At 39.4% G+C, this 18,216-nt stretch overlaps 1 protein-coding gene across 4 annotated transcripts in view; it reads right to left on the bottom strand.

Annotated features, from left to right (window-relative positions):
* tbc1d1 (TBC1 (tre-2/USP6, BUB2, cdc16) domain family, member 1) overlaps positions 1-18,216 on the bottom strand; it is a 38,739-nt gene that overhangs the window by 16,076 nt on the left and 4,447 nt on the right. The window contains exons 3-15 of one of the 4 annotated variants that reach the window (XM_029505126.1): positions 9,467-9,515; positions 8,925-9,376; positions 7,744-7,833; positions 7,554-7,658; positions 6,607-6,739; positions 5,805-5,896; positions 4,967-5,083; positions 4,580-4,705; positions 4,205-4,347; positions 3,426-3,689; positions 2,686-2,799; positions 2,370-2,483; positions 2,040-2,173 (exon numbers count right to left, since the gene is read on the bottom strand). In XM_029505126.1, coding sequence (XP_029360986.1) covers positions 2,040-2,173; positions 2,370-2,483; positions 2,686-2,799; positions 3,426-3,689; positions 4,205-4,347; positions 4,580-4,705; positions 4,967-5,083; positions 5,805-5,896; positions 6,607-6,739; positions 7,554-7,658; positions 7,744-7,833; positions 8,925-9,376; positions 9,467-9,515 — 1,933 coding nt within the window. Of the gene's footprint in view, positions 1-2,039; positions 2,174-2,369; positions 2,484-2,685; positions 2,800-3,425; positions 3,690-4,204; positions 4,348-4,579; positions 4,706-4,966; positions 5,084-5,804; positions 5,897-6,606; positions 6,740-7,553; positions 7,659-7,743; positions 7,834-8,924; positions 9,516-17,645; positions 17,825-18,216 lie in introns of those variants that run through there. The other 3 variants (XM_029505285.1, XM_029505050.1, XM_029505213.1) reach the window with 3 other exon arrangements.

Raw genomic sequence — 18,216 nt, 5'->3', positions numbered from 1 at the left:
TGAAATTAAGCTACACTATTTGGGGTTAAAATGTCCTTTTTGTTCTTTTACTCGCTCACTGGACAAATTCACAATTACAATGGCAGCTACAGAAGTCCGTCCCATTACAGTGAGCTCAGAGGTCAAAGCAAGACCGGCACTGTAAGGCCTGTATCAAAACAGGTGTACCTATTGTTTTGAGTGTGGCCTGCACTGGTGCAGGCAGATCTACTACTCCATGACAGAAAATGACCTTGTTTATACGCAGATTCAATGCCGATAGATATTTAATCTTACTTGGCATCAGGTTATCTCAGGTGACTCCCTGAAATTGCATACACTAAATTCCTATGTGACATGTATTCTGCTTAACTTGCCTGTTTCACTCTGTGACACATTTCAAAGGGGCAAAGACGATGAAACTACATGCAAGATGCATTTGCATTTGTATTTGCTTTTATAGGTGGTACATAGCAAACAACCCAAAACTATCTTGATTGTCAACAACTCTGTTATGCAAGTGTGCACAGTAGGACACACATGGGCACACAGGCACACGCATTGCATCCAGCCATCAAAATCCAGGATCTTAGGACAAGCATGCACAAGCATGATTCCCATGTCTGCACAGGTAGACAAAAGTCATGTTACTGATTTTTCAAAGTTATCTGTGGTTAAAACATTATTTCACTGTAGGCAAAACATAATTTTCTACTTGTACCATCTCAATATCTGCCAGGGCTGTCAATTTGCAGGCAAATGTACTTTGATTATTTTTACTTGGCCAATACATGAAAGCATTTCCTCACGTGTATTTAATTTCAAGACAGTCATCACTGGCAAGCATATGCCCTCTAGAAAAAAGGTATGACAGATAACATGAGATGGAACAAAAAAAAGCTCAAAGAGTAATGCAAAATTCAAAAAAGTGTTCTAGTAACATGTCAATTCCTCATTCTTAAATTTAAAAGCTGAATGCATACTTAATGCCCAGGAATTTAAATTCCCAACAAACATTTTTTTTCAAGTACAAGCAGATGGCACTCTGTAGCATCAGAAAAATATAACTTGGGTCCATTTCATTATTATGAAATGTTTTAACAATAACATCTACCAAGATAATTAGCAGTGTGTACCGCACTGATTGGCAGAGCAGTTAATCCTGGCATGTTTCATGCACGCATTTCTGCAATAATAGACCAAAAATACTTTAGACATCAACAAACAACATGTACTATCATGTTAAATGAAAGAGTGACACTAGGTGGAATGTGTTGTCACTGCATTCCTATCCTATTGTGGCTGTTTTTAGTAATAGCACAAATTAGTAAGCAGTGTCTCACTCATGTCAATTTTTTTTCTAGTTGAATATAAAGGATACAGTATATTTACTACTGTCCTGACCTGGAACTTTTCTCTTCCTTAGAAGAAGACAACTGGAGCATGCAGACTAATCCAACTGCTTCGCTTCTTATGTGTACACAGACTTGCTTATACTCACAGAGTGTGCAAAGCTGGTGTTTTTGTTATTTTGGCAAAGCTATCTAAGACATGCATTACAAGATTCAAAGACTTAATATGGTTGACCGGCATCATGTTAATAGTAAAAGTAGTAACTAATCTTTGACTGTCATTCCAGTTTTATTTAGTATTGATGATAAACTAAAGAAACTATAGACTTGACATAGTGATAAACACACTGCACAGGATATGTGTGACTTTAATATTAATTATTAATATTATAATATTATTATAATATTAATACATTTGGCAGTGCATTGAAACATTGATGAACATTATAAATGTTTGCTCCCACTTCTTGACACAACAATTAGTTAACAGGCCAATGGAGACAGCTGGGAAAGTTGGGGAAGGTTTTGATTTTTAAGTTACATTACAATAATAATTTTTAAATACAAGTAAGTTAGCAGAGTGCTAACCTACAGCAGGAATTGTCCTTGGGACCAATTATGAAAGACAATGTTAAAGTCAGTGGAGCCACTTGCTGGCCCTTATGGGGAATGCAGTTAAGTTTAATTTGTGAGAATGTGTCTTTTTACCATTGCTGTCTGTGTTCTTCTGAGGTGTAGCAACCCGTAGGAAGATCTGTTGCCTCCAGGAGTGGCGGTGACTGCGCAGAGGGCTTTCTCCAACCCCACACGGTGCACTTGGTGTAGAGAGAGCTGCTACATCTCTGAAAACGCAAACCCACACAAAGGTTATATGTAGCCTGATTAACATTCAATAGGTAGGTCATACAATACTCTTTACAAATTCACACATCCCTATACTTTCTATATATCCCTATATGTATATATCCAAAAATAGAGAAATTGAAAATTTATTAATGTGTATAATAGCATATATTATTGGTGTACATGTGTATGTACCTGCTCTTAGGCTCAGGACAATCATTCTCTCGGACAGGGGCCAGAAATTGAAATTTCAGAAAATTAGGGACAGAGGAGGAGGATTGGAGACGAGCACGCAGACCACCCAGAGGACTGAGATGGAGCGATGGAAGTTAGCAAAAGGAAGCAAAACACAGATGAAAAGAGAAACACAAATACGTTTGGAAAAAAAAATGTCTTTGTGTCAGTAGAAGGGCGTGCCTTATAGCATCTATGAAGACTTTGTGTGGTTGTGTTTTTCTGTTGTGGAGCTGAAATGAGATACCTGAACTAAACAACAGTGCAGGATTCTCACCTTTTTTTATTGAACCTGGCTCCAGAAGGGGACAGAGGATGATGAGGTAGAAAAGAAAAGTGGGATGAAGGACAGGGAGGAACAGGGGGAAGGGTTGAGTTGGCTGTGGCATGTCTGAGAATCAATGCAAATACAGATGAAGGAGAAAAAAGAGGTGCAAAAAAAGTCAAAGCTACTGAAAAAGAATGTAAACGGAAAGCGAGTGAAAAAGCAGGAAAATTGAAGAATGTTTTTGGAAGGCAGAGTAGATGGTGGAGTGTAAGTGAGTATTCATTCTCTTGAATTTTGGTTGATTATCAAGATTTTAGAAATTAAGCGTCACTTCTGTATTTCTTCACAGCTTCTATATAAACTTCCTGCTTTCACACAGTAACTCTCAGTTGAATACAACCATTCAGTATCACACAAATACAAGGAGTCAAATGCTGTGACGTTTCACAGCATTTTTTCACAATCCAGCCATCCTATATTTGCTAAAAAAAAAAAAAAAAGAGCAGTGGCTCTTCATTTGGATTTGTCAGAAATAAATAACATTATCAAACATGTATATACGCTGCCTGTCATTTATCTTTCTGTTATAACAATATAGCGAGAAAATGTCCATTTTCGGGTCATATTTATTAATTGTGATTACATGTAATTAGTCCACAGCTACTCTGTGATAATCAGATTTAAATTTTTATTTCTCATAATACCCTCATACAAACATAGAAAAACACACAAAGACACATTCTTCTTACTTGCTCTGGTGTGGCGTGTCAGTGCTGACAGAGTAGTGCCGTACAAGCTTGGGCTTGGTAGCGGCAGTCGGGTCCTGTGGAGTGTGAGCTAGCGTGTGCATCGGTGAGTTTTGAAGCAATGACGAAGGAGTAGGAGGATGACTGAAAGTGCTGGCCCGACGACGGAAGCCCTGTGGCTGAGCATCCCCAGGTAAAGAGGAGGAAGAGGGGGAAAGAGGAAGAGAAGCATCAAGGCGCTTCAGGTCTCCTGTTGAGTTGTGGCACCTGAAAAAATTACAAGAGAATAAAATTAGCATGATTAAATGTGAAAAGGATATTGTATAAACAAGTCTCTTGCAAACCCGCAGAAAAAAATCTTCTAAGAAAAAATGTTTAAATAACCAATTTCTAAGTCCAGGAAAACTCCATAATAAAAACAACTTTCCTACAGATTTTGTTCACTCCCATAAGGCTACATTTTTTGTTGAAAATAAATAAATAAAATAAATAAATAAAATAATAATAATAAAAAAAAACCTCATGTTGTAAGACTTGAAACCAGAGTTTAAGAACATAAACTCATTAGGAAAATCTTTACTGGGTTTAAGGAGGAGCGCAATTTCCTTTTTACAAGCAATAGGGCCCCCTGGTGGTCATTAGATAGAATGCAGGTTCACTTCTGTTCTAGTGTCTGTAACCATTTTTATACACAGCTTACGTGAAAGAAAAAACAACTATGACTTGTAGGAAAGCAGCAAAGCCACCATTTGGTGAGTGGGCATGTGTGTTTCAGTGTTTACCTGAGTGGGCTGGTGGGCCGTAGCTGAGACGAGACAGACAGGGGATCATCGGAGCAGGGCTGGTCCAGGCTGCTGTGGATCGTTGTTGAGCTGATGTCACTTCCTTCACTGTTGTCCCTCTGAGCTCTGGCCTTGCTGCTCCCCTGCCAAGATAAAAAGTAAAGCTTATGTATGTAGCTTTTACATGCAGCCAAAACCACATACCAGGATGCCCCTTCATGGATTTTTATCTGGTAAAACACCATTTCTCAGTTCAAGGTGTAATGGTCCATAATCTATGCAAATGAAAACTACCATTCTGCTTACATGTACATTTTGTGAGTAATTAGAACAAGGGCATACTCATGTAACAGTGAAAACAAAAGATGGAGCTACCTTCCAGATGCCTTCCAAGGACTCAGTGAGAGAGCGCTTGGCTCTACTCTTGAACTGCTCAAGTCGCTGTCGGCTGCTACTCTGGTGCTGCGCCTCCACAGGAACTGGAGCAGCCTCCTCACACACCTACATATTCAGGGAGCAAGACAGAGAAAGCAAAACAGTCAGTGAGTGAAAGAGACACACTTTGTCTGACAAGTTACATGTTTGTCTGTGGAATTGGAAGGAATAGAAATATCTTTTTCCTGGTGTCTCCCTGAGTCAGTTACACTGCGATAGACACTTTTTTAGGAAATTTAGGTTGGATATAATCTGTACAGAAAACAGGGAATGGGTAATGCGTGGCCATTAAAGTGGGGGGGCACATTATACAGGAGGAAAGGTTACTTGTTTGCCATCTCCAGGTATTGTGTGCTGATGGCTCCTCTGTTTCTGCTCATACAGATTCCTCAGTGAGGCCATCACCAACTCATTCTCTTCTTGATCACTCTTAGGACGAGCCCTCTGAAACACACAAACACATTACAGTTTTTTGAAATATCATTTAATATTTATTTACTGCAATAATTTCCAAAAATCAGATCCTTTAAGACTGAAGTAAATAAAATATTCAGTGAGCTATAGAGAAGAAGTCTATTTTTTCTCTAAAGAATAAACCATAAGAAGAAGCAAAGTTAATTTATTATTTTTTTTTTTACACTTAAAATAATTTTAAATAACAGTCAGTTGGTATAAACACCTGGGTCAGACACATCACTCACTGCTACAGTGCAGCATATCAGCTGTACACCATCAGAGGTCAGATGAGCAAAAAGAAATATTTGGTCACATTCACATCTTCTTTATTTACCATTTCTAAAGAGTAAAAGTAAACCTTAACTTCTACTGACTTCAGCAACAAAAGACATTAGTAGATACGACGACACTATGGATTTCAAAGGGTTAAATAGAAGTACTGAATCAATCACAGGGGTTTCTGAGAAGCAAATATATTAGCTGAATAGCTGAGCTGAAAAAATGTGCCAAATATTGAAGTTGTGCAAGATGACTGCTTCACTGTAAACCCCACATGCACGTCTTGTGATTTTACAGCAGTTTAGTCATGACGTTTGTACAAAACAGACTGCAGACTGACTGGTTTCTTATCTTATCACTGTTACCTCAAGGGAAATTGTAGGAATTCAGACAATGCTCCTCAGCAGCACAGACAGAAAAGCCTTATTACCGTAGTGTTTTCAAAGACTGATGCTTGCTCCTCATTGTCCAGAGTTGCCAAGTGTCTCTGAAGCTCCAGTTTGGTATTCGATGGGTGTAGGCCTGAAAATAATGCAAATACAATTTCATGGCATATACTTCAAAGGTAGTCTCTCCTCATATTTGTTTTACATCAAATTAGATGAACGCTTGTGTGGTCCTAGTGTCCTGGTCACATTATTTAGTAGCACAATTCCTATGTAGATATATGGATAAGGTATCCAACCTGTGTTTATGTGCAATCTTAACTGTAAGAAGGCCAAAATGGATAACAATTTTTAGGTTTTTATCTTTGGAAGTTTAACTGCATGGCAGAGCTGGGTACTCAACCATATTTACTTTGATTGTTTGTGTGGCTGCTCTGTTTCTGCAGGTACTGGAGGTGGGTGTGGCAGCATCATCAGGAACACTGGCAATACCTGGGACTCCAGGTGCCAGTGCCTCTTCAAAAACCCTTGGTAGTGCAGTTGCTGCTGTCTCTGCTCTCTGAGTCACCTTTTTGGCTGTTGGGTTGACATTTTGATTTGCTTTTCTGCACCCTACAATATTACATTCATACACTGTTCCACTCATGCACTCACCTACACTACTGGTTTCACTGATTGCACATGCCATTGTTAGGTTAGGTTTTTCCCTTAGGTTACTTGCTTTTTAAAAAAATAAAAATAAATTGGTTATTAATTGGCTCTGTTGTGTGCATCTCCCTTCTTTGTCATGACCATGCAGCCCGGTTTTGACATTGACAAACAAGTAGCACAGGAATAATTTACTACCTTCTATCCGCTCACAGAGCCTGTGGAGCTGCTGCATTGGGCAGGTGTCACACTGCTGGCTCTGGGTCTTTGCATTCTGCTGCAGGGCTGCCACAGAGAACGCCTGCTTCAAAGTCAGCATAATCTCATCCACCTGGAAGAGCAAAACAATGATAGTCTGACCAATGTCCTTCAGTAATTAGTAAGCACATGTATTGGTTTACTTTCATTTGTATTTATTGTCATTGGGAAATGTTTTACATGTGTATTCCACAATGAAAAATAATGATTATAAATATTTTATCTAAACCACCCAAGGCAATTTTTATATTTATTTTGTTACTCTAAGACTTTCCCTTTCCTAATTTAGTTTTAATCTGAGTTTTTGTGACTTTATGTGGTACAAAACAGGTAGAAGTAAAAATGTGTCACAATAAAGATGCACTACATCTAATAAAGTAGATTTTCCTTGAGGTTAATTAGCAAGTAGCAGTAGGTTTAGAGAGAATTTGTTTCGAGAATAACGTCTCACAAGTAACTAATCACACTGCAACATTTAGTGAATGCTGCATAGTGCAGTACATCCATGTAATTCTTCGTTCTTCGTGCCTGATTCGTTCATTTGGCACAGATAAACCATGAGCTAGAGCACAGATGCAATGATTAGTACACAGAAATTTAGCAGCAACATTTGTGACAAATATCAGCTTCATGCAGTGTAGCAGTCCAATTTAAATCTGTGGTGTTGACCTGAACTGAGAGGGCAGATCAAATACGGACCTTGAGTGGGAAGCACAAAATCAGAAGTTGGCCACGGGAAAGGCATTAAAATCTACTCATGGTTCATATTACAACTGAATATACATAATATGAAAATACTTCTTGGTTTAAACATTTTGTGCCTTAACAACTGTTACTTACATCAACATGATGAGTGAGGCTGATAATGAACATGAGACGTTTCTTACCAGTGATTCATCTGTACATTGGAATACATAGCAAACAAAGTGGCAGCTCCCCCTTTCCACTGTCTCTCTGCAGATGAAGCCAAAATGATCTACGTGACGAATACCCTGAAAAGAGGTGAATGATGTCCTCAAAATCCCACTAAGGTATATAGACTTTTTATAAATTATGTAAAACAGCAGTGTCTTGTACCTGTGAGCAGAAGGAGATTTCTTTGAAACTCTTCTCTATGGCAACTTTCTTAGTGTCTGGGCTGACCAAGAAGATCTGAGACCTGCCAACCTAAAAACACAAATAGAGTTAGACTGTTAGTAGATGTGTCTTTGCAATTTGTGTGTTGCGAGTTTTCCTGTGTGGTTGTGACAGCAGAAATGAACTATACATGCCAAAGTAGTTCCATTTTCTCACATTGAACTGATATCCTGCAACAAAACCTAACTTTTTAAGATAGTTAAGTGTGCCAAATGTTGTAGTTTCATTTGGTGTATTTGTGTTGAATAAAAAGTACCACAGTGTCAGTTGTAGGAGTCCTCACCATGAGGATATGAGTGAACATCATTCCAAGGCCTCATGGAGGTATTCAGCAGTTTATAATGAAAAGGTCAGTTAAATCCTTGCAATTAATGTCTGAGAACAACTACTTTCCTTTGCAAACTTTCCACATCTAAGATGAATCACATAAACCAGTCTCTTCTACAGGAAGAGGAAGACTTAATGTGTCAAAACAGAAGAGAAAAATTAAAATGACATAGCTCCGACTTGTCCATGCCAACAAAAGGATGTATCATCAATGTCATTAATATATCTGCAGACACTGGTGGATCCCCACACCATTTCCTGTCTTAAGGACAAAAAGGAAAGCTCATGTTGGCAGGTCACTAGAGGTCAAGTTAAGGTCAAGGGGGATGTGACCGGGGGGATGAGTAAATGCAGCACTCAGCATTTACTCATGCTGAGTCATTAATTGTTTTATATTTTTGTGCATTGTCATCTTGCTCTCTGCTTTGAGTGGATGTACCTTAGCTTGTTATTCAGGAAATCCAAAATTTCACTTTACTGCACCACAAATTACTCTTTATATTCTGAAGAGCACTGTGCTTCATAATGTTGCTTTTGTTGATGTTTTTGGAGCAATATAGGTGATAAAAAAGCTGTAAGGACAACGTGGTTCTGGTTATCTGGAATAATGCTCTAACGTCATATTTATTTGATCAACTTATTTACAAGCATTACTACAATATTTTTTTAAAACAGCAGGCTTATTAGGGATATCATGAACAAATTAAACTGCTGCATCACTCACACAACCCTATTTTTACTTCTGTAACTCACACACCAGAGCAGTGCTTATTGAGTGAACTTTGGAGAGTTACCGTAAACAGCATGGTCCTGTTATCCTGCAGGCTGGTGGGCTGTACCTCAGCAGAGCGGGCAAGTGCATCAGTAGTGTTAGTGTGAGAAATCTCAGGTGAGAGTCCGTTCTCATCCAGGGCCTGTAGACAGGGAAAACTGGGATCTTTCTTGAATAGGACAGGGCGCTTCCCGGTGGTGGGGCTCCCTGCAGAGCCATTACCCACAGCACCACTTCCCAGCCCATTGGATTGGAAGGTTAGTGCCCTCCTCAGCCCATCAACCAATCCCCCACCATTTCCTCCTTTATCAGTCGTACCTGAGCCATGTAACTGGCTAAATTTCTCAATGCACTCATCAATGAGGGCAGGTGGGGCTTTCTTATGAGCAACACTCACACGGCCACAGAACAGCACCTCAAACTTTTTGGCAAAAGCCGTCGGAGAAACAGCAGCAATGGGGGCCGTAGAGATTGCTGTTGCAGAGAGATAAGAAACGCATGGTTCAGTGGGGTCACTGGCTCCGGTGGCAGTTTTGTTGGAAATGTCGGGGATATCATTGTTGCGTGCAGAGCTTTTGCCAGCCTGCCTCAGCGTACTGATGATCTCTGGGACCTGGAGAAAAAGAAATAAGAACTATTAGCTGGCATTTTAGCTGGTCCTATCTTTAGAACCCGAGGAAGTAAACTGAGGGTGGAGAGTCCACGTGATGGTAATCAATTCCATTACAAGTCTAATAAACAAAAAACCTTTCTACAACAGACACGTGAACACCAGCCAAAGCACGTGCAGTTAAGTCAATGTATAGCATACTTCAAGTTTACTCATAATTTATAATGTTGCCATTTGCCTTGGCACTCACAATATCCGGCTATCCAGAAACATATAGCAGCAGCAATAGACACTGAAAGAAAATGTTAAGAAATACAGCATGGAAGGCCATTTTTCCGTCATTAATGTAAATACCACACCTCAATAGGATGTAAGCTACCATACGGTTTAATGAATGTGATAGTTCCCTAAAATACAGCATCCCTTATGATGTCTTCCTGTGCTGAAATGAAGCCTAATTGGAATCTTTGTGTTCGGTCTTCTTATTTTGTTACCTCTGCTTTTCTTCGCTCATGAAATTCATCATATGTACGTAATGTATTTTAGATTCTTGTCAGCATGTTTAGTACTCTCAGAATGTCATGTTTATATGGACACAAAAACAGAGATACACACAGCCATACAGACTCACCAGAGACTCAAATACCACTGACTGCACAAAGGGAGAGCAGATTCACTCTAACCCTTCAATAAAAAAAAGACAAGGAACAATCAGCTATCCGGTGAAATAACTGATATTTTGCTAGCTACAATTCCAATGCACCAAAAACAGTTGAGTTGATTATCCAAAAGAGGCCAGCAGTTGTTTCCTGCAAAGAGCATCTACAAAGGAAACATCATTTCCCTAAATCATGAGCAGTAATCATCCATCTTTTGGTCACTTAACTATAAACACCACAAAACGCCTTCTTTGCTGGAAGTTGTTGTGCAGAACATGTTGGAGGACAGCTGTACATTTACATATCATATTAGAATCATTAGATCATTAGAATTGCATTTTTAGCAACCATATATATTATAGCAAAAATCACTCTCACTTTGACTTTTTTTGACATTTTTCCCCATTTGTTCACCAGCCACTGAATAATTTTATTTGTCAGCTGCTAAAATCCAAATAAGGAGCTAAGAGATTATACAACACTGCTCAGGGACAATGTGATAGTTTATTATTTTTACATTAAAATCATTTGTGTATTTAAATCACTCAGCTTGAGATGCTCAACATCGTCATCATATGATACAGAAAAAAGAATTGCAAATGAAAAAAAAAATAAAGACACATTAGTAGAGAAGGCCACGGGACCAAAGCTCTGCCTGTCTCTGGCTGAAATCCTAAATGGATCAAGTCCAACTGTAACTGCTTGCTGAAAAAAATAATACAGCATGCCAAATTAAAAAGTTTTACTATTTTTGAGGGACTAAACACACTCACTGCCATTCATGAACTTTATTCTGGAAAGACCAATGTTTGCAGAAGTTACATATTATAATTGTATGAAAAATATATGCCATATAAAAACAAATTTCCAAAACTCACAGACTCAAGTCTGCATGGGAACATGTTATTGTTCTTGTCTGGATTAATGAGTATTTACATAATCTCTCACCCTCAAAAACCGACAAAATAATTGCAGTGTGAGATAATGGCCAATCCAGGCTATTACATATACTCTCTATTAAGGGTTTAATATAAAAATCCTTTTCTATTACCATTCTTTCCATGACTAACAGAGAGTTTCCATGACTATTAAAGCCATCTGACACATTTCTTAGGCCAGTTTTAAACACAGACATGCAATGAGACACACAGTATCTTAAAAATAAAAAGAGAGGTTTGAACCAAAGGACAACAGTCAGGCAGGAGGTTACACTTCTATTTGAAAGTCTGTTACAATGTATACAAAACACGTTTAAACAGTAAAAACTAGTAAATCACTGGTAAACTAGAGACGAACAAAGTAGTCATTAAACTTGATTTGATACCAAGCCCTGAAACGTTTACTGTGTAAGTGATCTGGTCTGAAGGGATAACGATAACAAGCACAAAACCATGGCTTATAATGACCATGAGTCTCTTCCATAACAAAAGACATTCAAAATAAAAGCCTTTACTACAGAGTGAAAACCTGCACTACACATTTCTTTTGACTTATAAACAAGCAGGTAGATTTATTCTGGCCTGCTAGTTAGACAAGCACAGTTGCCCTGACTGTTGATATACAGAGAAACTAGAGATCAAATACTACACAGAGTAAAAACACTATCACAGTTTGAGTCAATTCTGAAAAAAAAAAAAAAAAAAATTGTATGCATGTTCCTCTTGTGGCTGAATGAGTTTTCTCTGGACACTCCAACTTACTTTAACAGTCCAAAGATGTGCTCACTTATATTCGATAGCAACTGTAAACTGCTCATAGGTGTGTATGTAAGTGTGAGTGGCTGTTTGTCTCTATGTCAGCCCTGTGATAACTTTGTCAAAACCAAGTTATTAGGATGACCAAATCAATGCTGGATGTAATTTGATCATCCTTGTGTGAAAAGCCAAATGGAAATGAAACACTGTTGAGTAAATTCCTGCCAACACTGTTACAGACTTTCCCACAGATGTGCTATTGTTCACTTTTGCTTTGTGTTCACATTCTGTCCAGCTCATCTGACACTAGCCCGATGGAGTCTGGAGACTGTGCTACATCATGTGAAGCCCTGTTTAGTTCTTATTTTCTAATGTTTTGGATCATTGTAGATGCTAGTTGTTATCCTCACTCACTCACTCATCTTCATCCGCTTTATCCTGGACAGGTCGCCAGTCCATCGCAGGGCCAACACACAAGGACAAACAGAGACAAACAACCACTCACGCTCGCATTCACACCTAGTCAATTTAACGTTGCGAGTTAACCTATACATGCATGTCTTTGGATGCACACAGACACTGGGAGAACATGCAAGCTCCACACAGAAAGGACCAGGAACCGAACTCGCGACCTTCTTATTGTGGGGCGGCAGCGCTAACCACATTATAAACACGTTGTCGCAGCACCACCTCTCTAAAAACAGATTAGCCAGCAAATGTTGGGGCCCCTGCACTAACTGTTTGCATGAATGTTCAAGGCTTTCTCTTACTTGGTTCAATTTCTTAATCCTTTAGAAAGTATCTCTCTGTCATATAGGCAGTTATTGATATTTAGCTTTTTCTTTAACCTTGAGCATTTTACCACTTCATCATCATCCACATTAATTTCTGTCATCATGCAATGCACATGCTGCTGCGGGCTGTGTTTGCTAAACTACAGTGGCACAGTACCAAGCAGGGAACAAAAAGAAGGAAGCGTTCAAGCTGAGCAGAAACAGTGTTTGAGTCACACATCAGTGATGTCATTAGTGAATAAATCTGCAGTCTCACAGACAAACCTTCAACTGGGTTCTGCTGTGTCTTGCCTCGGCATGAGGTGTGCTCGCTGCTGCTCCATTATCAAAACAATTCCTGCCTCACAGTGGTACTCTTGGTATTCTTGTCCACCATTAAGTGGGAGCTGTTCTGGCTAAGTGTGTCAGGCAAATGCCCCCATTTTTACAGGAGACAAAGAAAAGAGACATTGCATTTCATAAAATACTGCAGCGTGTGACTAATTCTAAACCACCACCATTTTGAACATTTCATCGTTACCAAGTGAAGTTAAGATTAGCTTTCATATTTTTCATACTTTAATGTTTATGCACAAAGAGAGCAAAGCTCATCCAGGGACAAAGTCCTTGTTTGCCCATGTATACTTGGCCATCAAAGGTAATTCTGATTCTGCTATTATCTTATTACTTTAACCACAGCTTAATTTTTTCATGAGCCACCACGATTCTCACCCTCTAGCTTTGAGTGTCTACTTTGTTTTCAATGGCATTGGCTTGAGAGCAGAGTCTGTTATCTGTCTACTAACAACAGACCTCTCTCTGTTTTGCCTGCTCCCCTCCATCTACCCCTTCGTCTTCCTTCTGCTTTCACTCTCTGACTCTCTGAAACACTTGAACCAACAGATACAATGTGCCTTTGCTCATCCGTCTTCTCACTCCTTTTCTCTCTGTTGTGTCCTTATGACATTAAAGATACACAAACATTAAAAAGAGGTGGAGAATTTATCTTCTTCAGAGTCTTTGAGTAGCCTTTTCACATTTCAGCCCACCTTCCAGTTTCACTCCCTCTGCTTTCTTTGGCTTGTATCTGCTCCTTAACTACTCAACATGATGCTATTATCGACCTCTTCCACTTTCTCATACACCCACTCCCTTCCCAACTGCACTTACAGTTAAAATCCCCTTCTGCACAAATATGTTTCCACATAACATTGCAAACAGGATTATTTCACCTGGACTGAACATTGTTAAATGTTGAAATATTACTGAAAATTTCTCCTTTGAGTTCAACTGGAGGAAGGAAGGAAGGAAAGTAGAGTTGAAAAAAATTCTCAATGTATTCATTGAAAACAAAACAAACTAAAGACTTTAATAAAGGATTTTAACAAATTATCAAATTAATTATTGTAGCTACAATGGACAGTGCACTGGTTTTCTCTGTGTAACAATGCAGGGGAGAAAACCATACTTTGTTTGAGGATGAAATTATGAGGAGTAACTGGCTCTGGTGGATCTTTCCAAGCATGACGATCACTGAAACATTTCATTGTATGTTAACAATAATATGTCTTGGTTCTTGGATTTCTTATTCCAATAAGTCTCATTTTTCAACATCCCTTCCTACAGCTTCCTTCCTTTTATAGTCAGCTTGTTCAGTGCTAAAACGTCTGATTTGAGTTGAGTGAAGGGAAGCTGAGGGAGGATTTGCTCTGCCGAGAGAAGCCTTAGCTAAGACACACTACACAGTATCTTGTTCAGTGAAACGTTTACATGCGGCTGATCTCAGACAGGAAGGCAGCTGGACACAGCCTCAGGCTGTGATCCACAGACTTGGCCTCTCACAGAGGAACAACGTTGAACAAGTATGGCCTTTCTCACTAAGCCAGTAATACACAGAACTACTGTAGTGCTGACCTTGAAAAGAAGGAAGTTACACAACTACAACTGGTAAACGAGAAGCTAGAAGTCTGTAGTAGTGCAATTGACAAAATAAACCTTCCAGTGTTCGTCAAAGAGGGAAAAGGGGTAAAAGGTTAGGATCATGTAAAAAGTATAGTCTTTTACTAAAACTGGACTTTATCAAAGCTAAATATTACTATATTTTACTCTTTTCCTACATACTGCTATTTGCCTGATAAATTAACTGGTCTTCCAAGCTATTAATAAGATTGAGGGATCCCACAAAAGCATCCCTCATTTATCAAACATCAGCAAAATTACACAACAAAAACCTTTCCCAATAAAGATGGACGATGAAACAAGGTTATGCAATTCTGTGCATTTACAGAAACAAGAACTTCATTTAACATTCCATGTCTGGTTTTAACTTTATAAATTGATTTGCATTAATTAATAAATGTATAAAATTACTTAGATATTCCACTTGAATGAGAACACTTTATGGAAACACTGTAGTTTGCTACACAAGCTTTAACGTACAAATTTTACTTGTAATCGCATGATTAGAGATACCAGGCATAAATAAGAGAAGTCGAAAACCCAATGACACACCAGCCAACTCTTACACTTCCCATGGTCATGTGTCTAGGTTTTGTGCTTTGCGAAGCGCAGCCAGAGATCAAAACAGTTCAAAGTTCAGAAGCCATCAAGCAGATGAAAAGCATCACTAACAGAAAGCAAAGCACAAGAGAAGATTGAAAAAGTTTTAAGGGCGGGGGGACAACGGCAAAGTAGGAAATGTCTCTGGGTTAGCCACAAGGGTCCAGCACTCTGACATCACTCCATTTGGATTAAGGAGCCACTTCACGGTACAAAATGAGCAAGACAGAGAAGACAAACTCATTCAAATGTGATAACAGGGACACAATGTAGCGGCTTTTTGTCAAAGTGCAGTGCTGAGTCAGACTCATTACTCAACTGAGAATAATTAGGCCAATAATGCTCAGAGATAACACACAATCTCTCATCTGACTGAAAGACTGTTAGGTGTAACTCTAATACTGACAGAATAACAAGTGAGGCTTGCAAACCTGTGGATGAACAAAGTGAAAGACATATTGCTGCAAAAAACGAGACTGACAAGTAACAAGGACCAACTGTTGGTTATATAAAGACAGAAAGGTGCCTCTGATTTACTGGCTTGTTTTTAGTAGAGTGCAAAGACTATGTCACATGAAGAGGGAAGGAGAGTGACATAAAAAAGGGGGGGGCCACATGAGACCAAGGGATTACAGAAGCAGGTATGCTGAAAGGGTGAGGAAGGAAAAAAAAAAAAAAAAAAAAAAAAAAAAAGGATTTCAAATCCATTTGTTACAGTCTCTCTTGGAATTGGGTCATCATTAACTTAAACTGTGTTTGAAAGTATGCTGCCAAGAATCAGGTACTTTCCGAACAGCGAGAGACAGCAATTGTTTTATTTGGGAAGGTTTAGTGTCAGCTCAGATGTTGAAAATTTTCTTTCAAATCTAGTGAACATATATCTATTTGCATAATCACTTCTACCTGGTTTTATTGTCTCCAATTTAAATATGCATGTGTATTAAGAAAAGCTTTATACGCCCATCAGAATTATACCGTAATGATTTCATCAGAAAACAAAAATAAAATAAAGAGCATGAAACAACTGCACATATGCTGATTACTCTTAATATTCTGTTGTTCAAATAGTGATGCTACGTCTGCCTTTAGGACAAGGTATAAAGGTGGCTTGTATGTGAAATCCACCAGCAGGAAGACGCTGAATAGAGAGACTTTGTGACTAATGAGGCATAGCAAACTACTTGTCTCCTGTTCCAGGAGTGAAATCCTGGCATAAGGACAATGGCACTGAAGGTGATATCGCTATGACTCACGCACAGGCACCTACAGTTAGCCTGTTTTTGCAACAGCTAAGCAGACAGGATTTTCATGTCAGCTTTTTACAGGGTCTGACAGTCAGTTAGGCACTGTTCAACGGGAGCAGCAGCGCTAACACCATTCAGACAAGGAAAATAAAATACTTTCGTTTTATTACTGGCATTATTCAGTATGTCCAAAAAAAAACAAAAAAAAAAAAAACTAATGAGGCAGTGTTGTGTGATCACCATGTATTTTATCTGATTCAGATTGGACTGTAGCAATTCGACAGAATAATTACGATTCACAAGAATTTCCTTTCTATTTCCTTTCCAGGGAGCCCAATATAATGCCTCTGTCCTACATTTTGGCAGCTGTGCTACAGAATTTTATACAATTTTTCATCAAACCCCCCCTCCCAGAAAAAAAAAAAAAAACTACATTTGGTCCAGTTTTTAGATCATTATTACCTCACGTTTTGTCAGTCAACTACTCAATTCAATTGTTTCAGCTTCCACTGACGTCAGTGAAGTCAGTACTCAATTGGCAACTGAATGATCATTTCTATAACCTTAATAACCATCTACTTCCAGCAGAGCACCTACATATTTCTGTATATAAACGTAATACATTCAAAGATGTCACCTTCACATTGCTTGTCCATTTTCCTATCAATGGGGGATTCTAAGTCATTCTCAAGTAAAAAGGCCAGCTGTGTCCGTAAGCAAATTCATATTGGGATAATTCAATACATCCGTGAAATTTAAAATGTCACCTCCCAATTTGGGGCAAAGTTTGAGGGGTGGATTTTTTTTTTTTACCTTTCACCAACGTAGAGACAGTTTGTTTAGGTGAAATTAATCTTGTGAGCAACAGAAACATTTTCAACAAGCAGCAGCGACACCATCCGTGATGAAAACCTCCGGACCAACTCTGGTCACTGAAATCAGACCTGAGAGGTCCACAAGCGCTTAAACTCACACCGAAATACGGTTCAACGTGCCCGTCACAACATGTGTGGGAGATGTTAACATGGTGTTTATGTGGTATTTACGATGAGTGGGTAGTATGTAACGGACACTTTGTCCCCCAGCTACCGGCCAGCAGCGCTAACTTGTTGAGTCCGGCTAACGACGGCTCGGAGCTAATTTGGCTAATGCGAATGCTAACTGTCCACTTAGCATGGCTGACAAAGTGAAAAAGTCCGCTTACATCTTTCTGCTCCTGTTTGACGGCGAACAGGTTGAGTCGCTGGAGTCGCGCTTTCATCCCATCCGCCGTGGACTTAACAAAAAACAAGACTGAGTGGTTTGTCCTCGGAGCGTCGGTCCTGACAGTGCGGGACACTTCTCTATCATGTCAATGGAAAGTTGATTTTGCTCCCTGATGGTTCTGCGATTGACAGTCAAGTTGGGTATCACCAACCGGACACGTCCGTTGAACCTTTTCAAAGCAAAACACGTCCAATGGCATGTAGGCTCGGATTGCGGGATTTGGGTCTTTTATTGTGAAAGCTACGCTGCGTGTTGCCGTGCACCCTCCAGCTAACCGCGGCTAACTTGACAGCAGTGTCCGCCAGCACGCCCGGAGACAGGGTGGACACAGTTCCTGTCCCGGGACAGTCAAACTTTAGGCGGCAGACTTCGGTGGGGGTTCACTTCACCGTGACACGACGTGGACTATCTTTGCCGGCATGACTGAACATAAACAGTATTTCCTCTCTGCAGGCAGAGCCGAGCCAGGCAAGCAAAAACAAATCCTCCTAGGAAACACAGCAGAGACC

The sequence above is a fragment of the Echeneis naucrates genome, chromosome 1 (genome assembly GCF_900963305.1).
Source record: "Echeneis naucrates chromosome 1, fEcheNa1.1, whole genome shotgun sequence".
Taxonomy (NCBI): Eukaryota; Metazoa; Chordata; class Actinopteri; order Carangiformes; family Echeneidae; genus Echeneis; species Echeneis naucrates.
The sequence above is the reverse complement of the archived record's forward strand: the minus strand, read 5'-3'. Positions and strand labels throughout refer to the sequence as shown.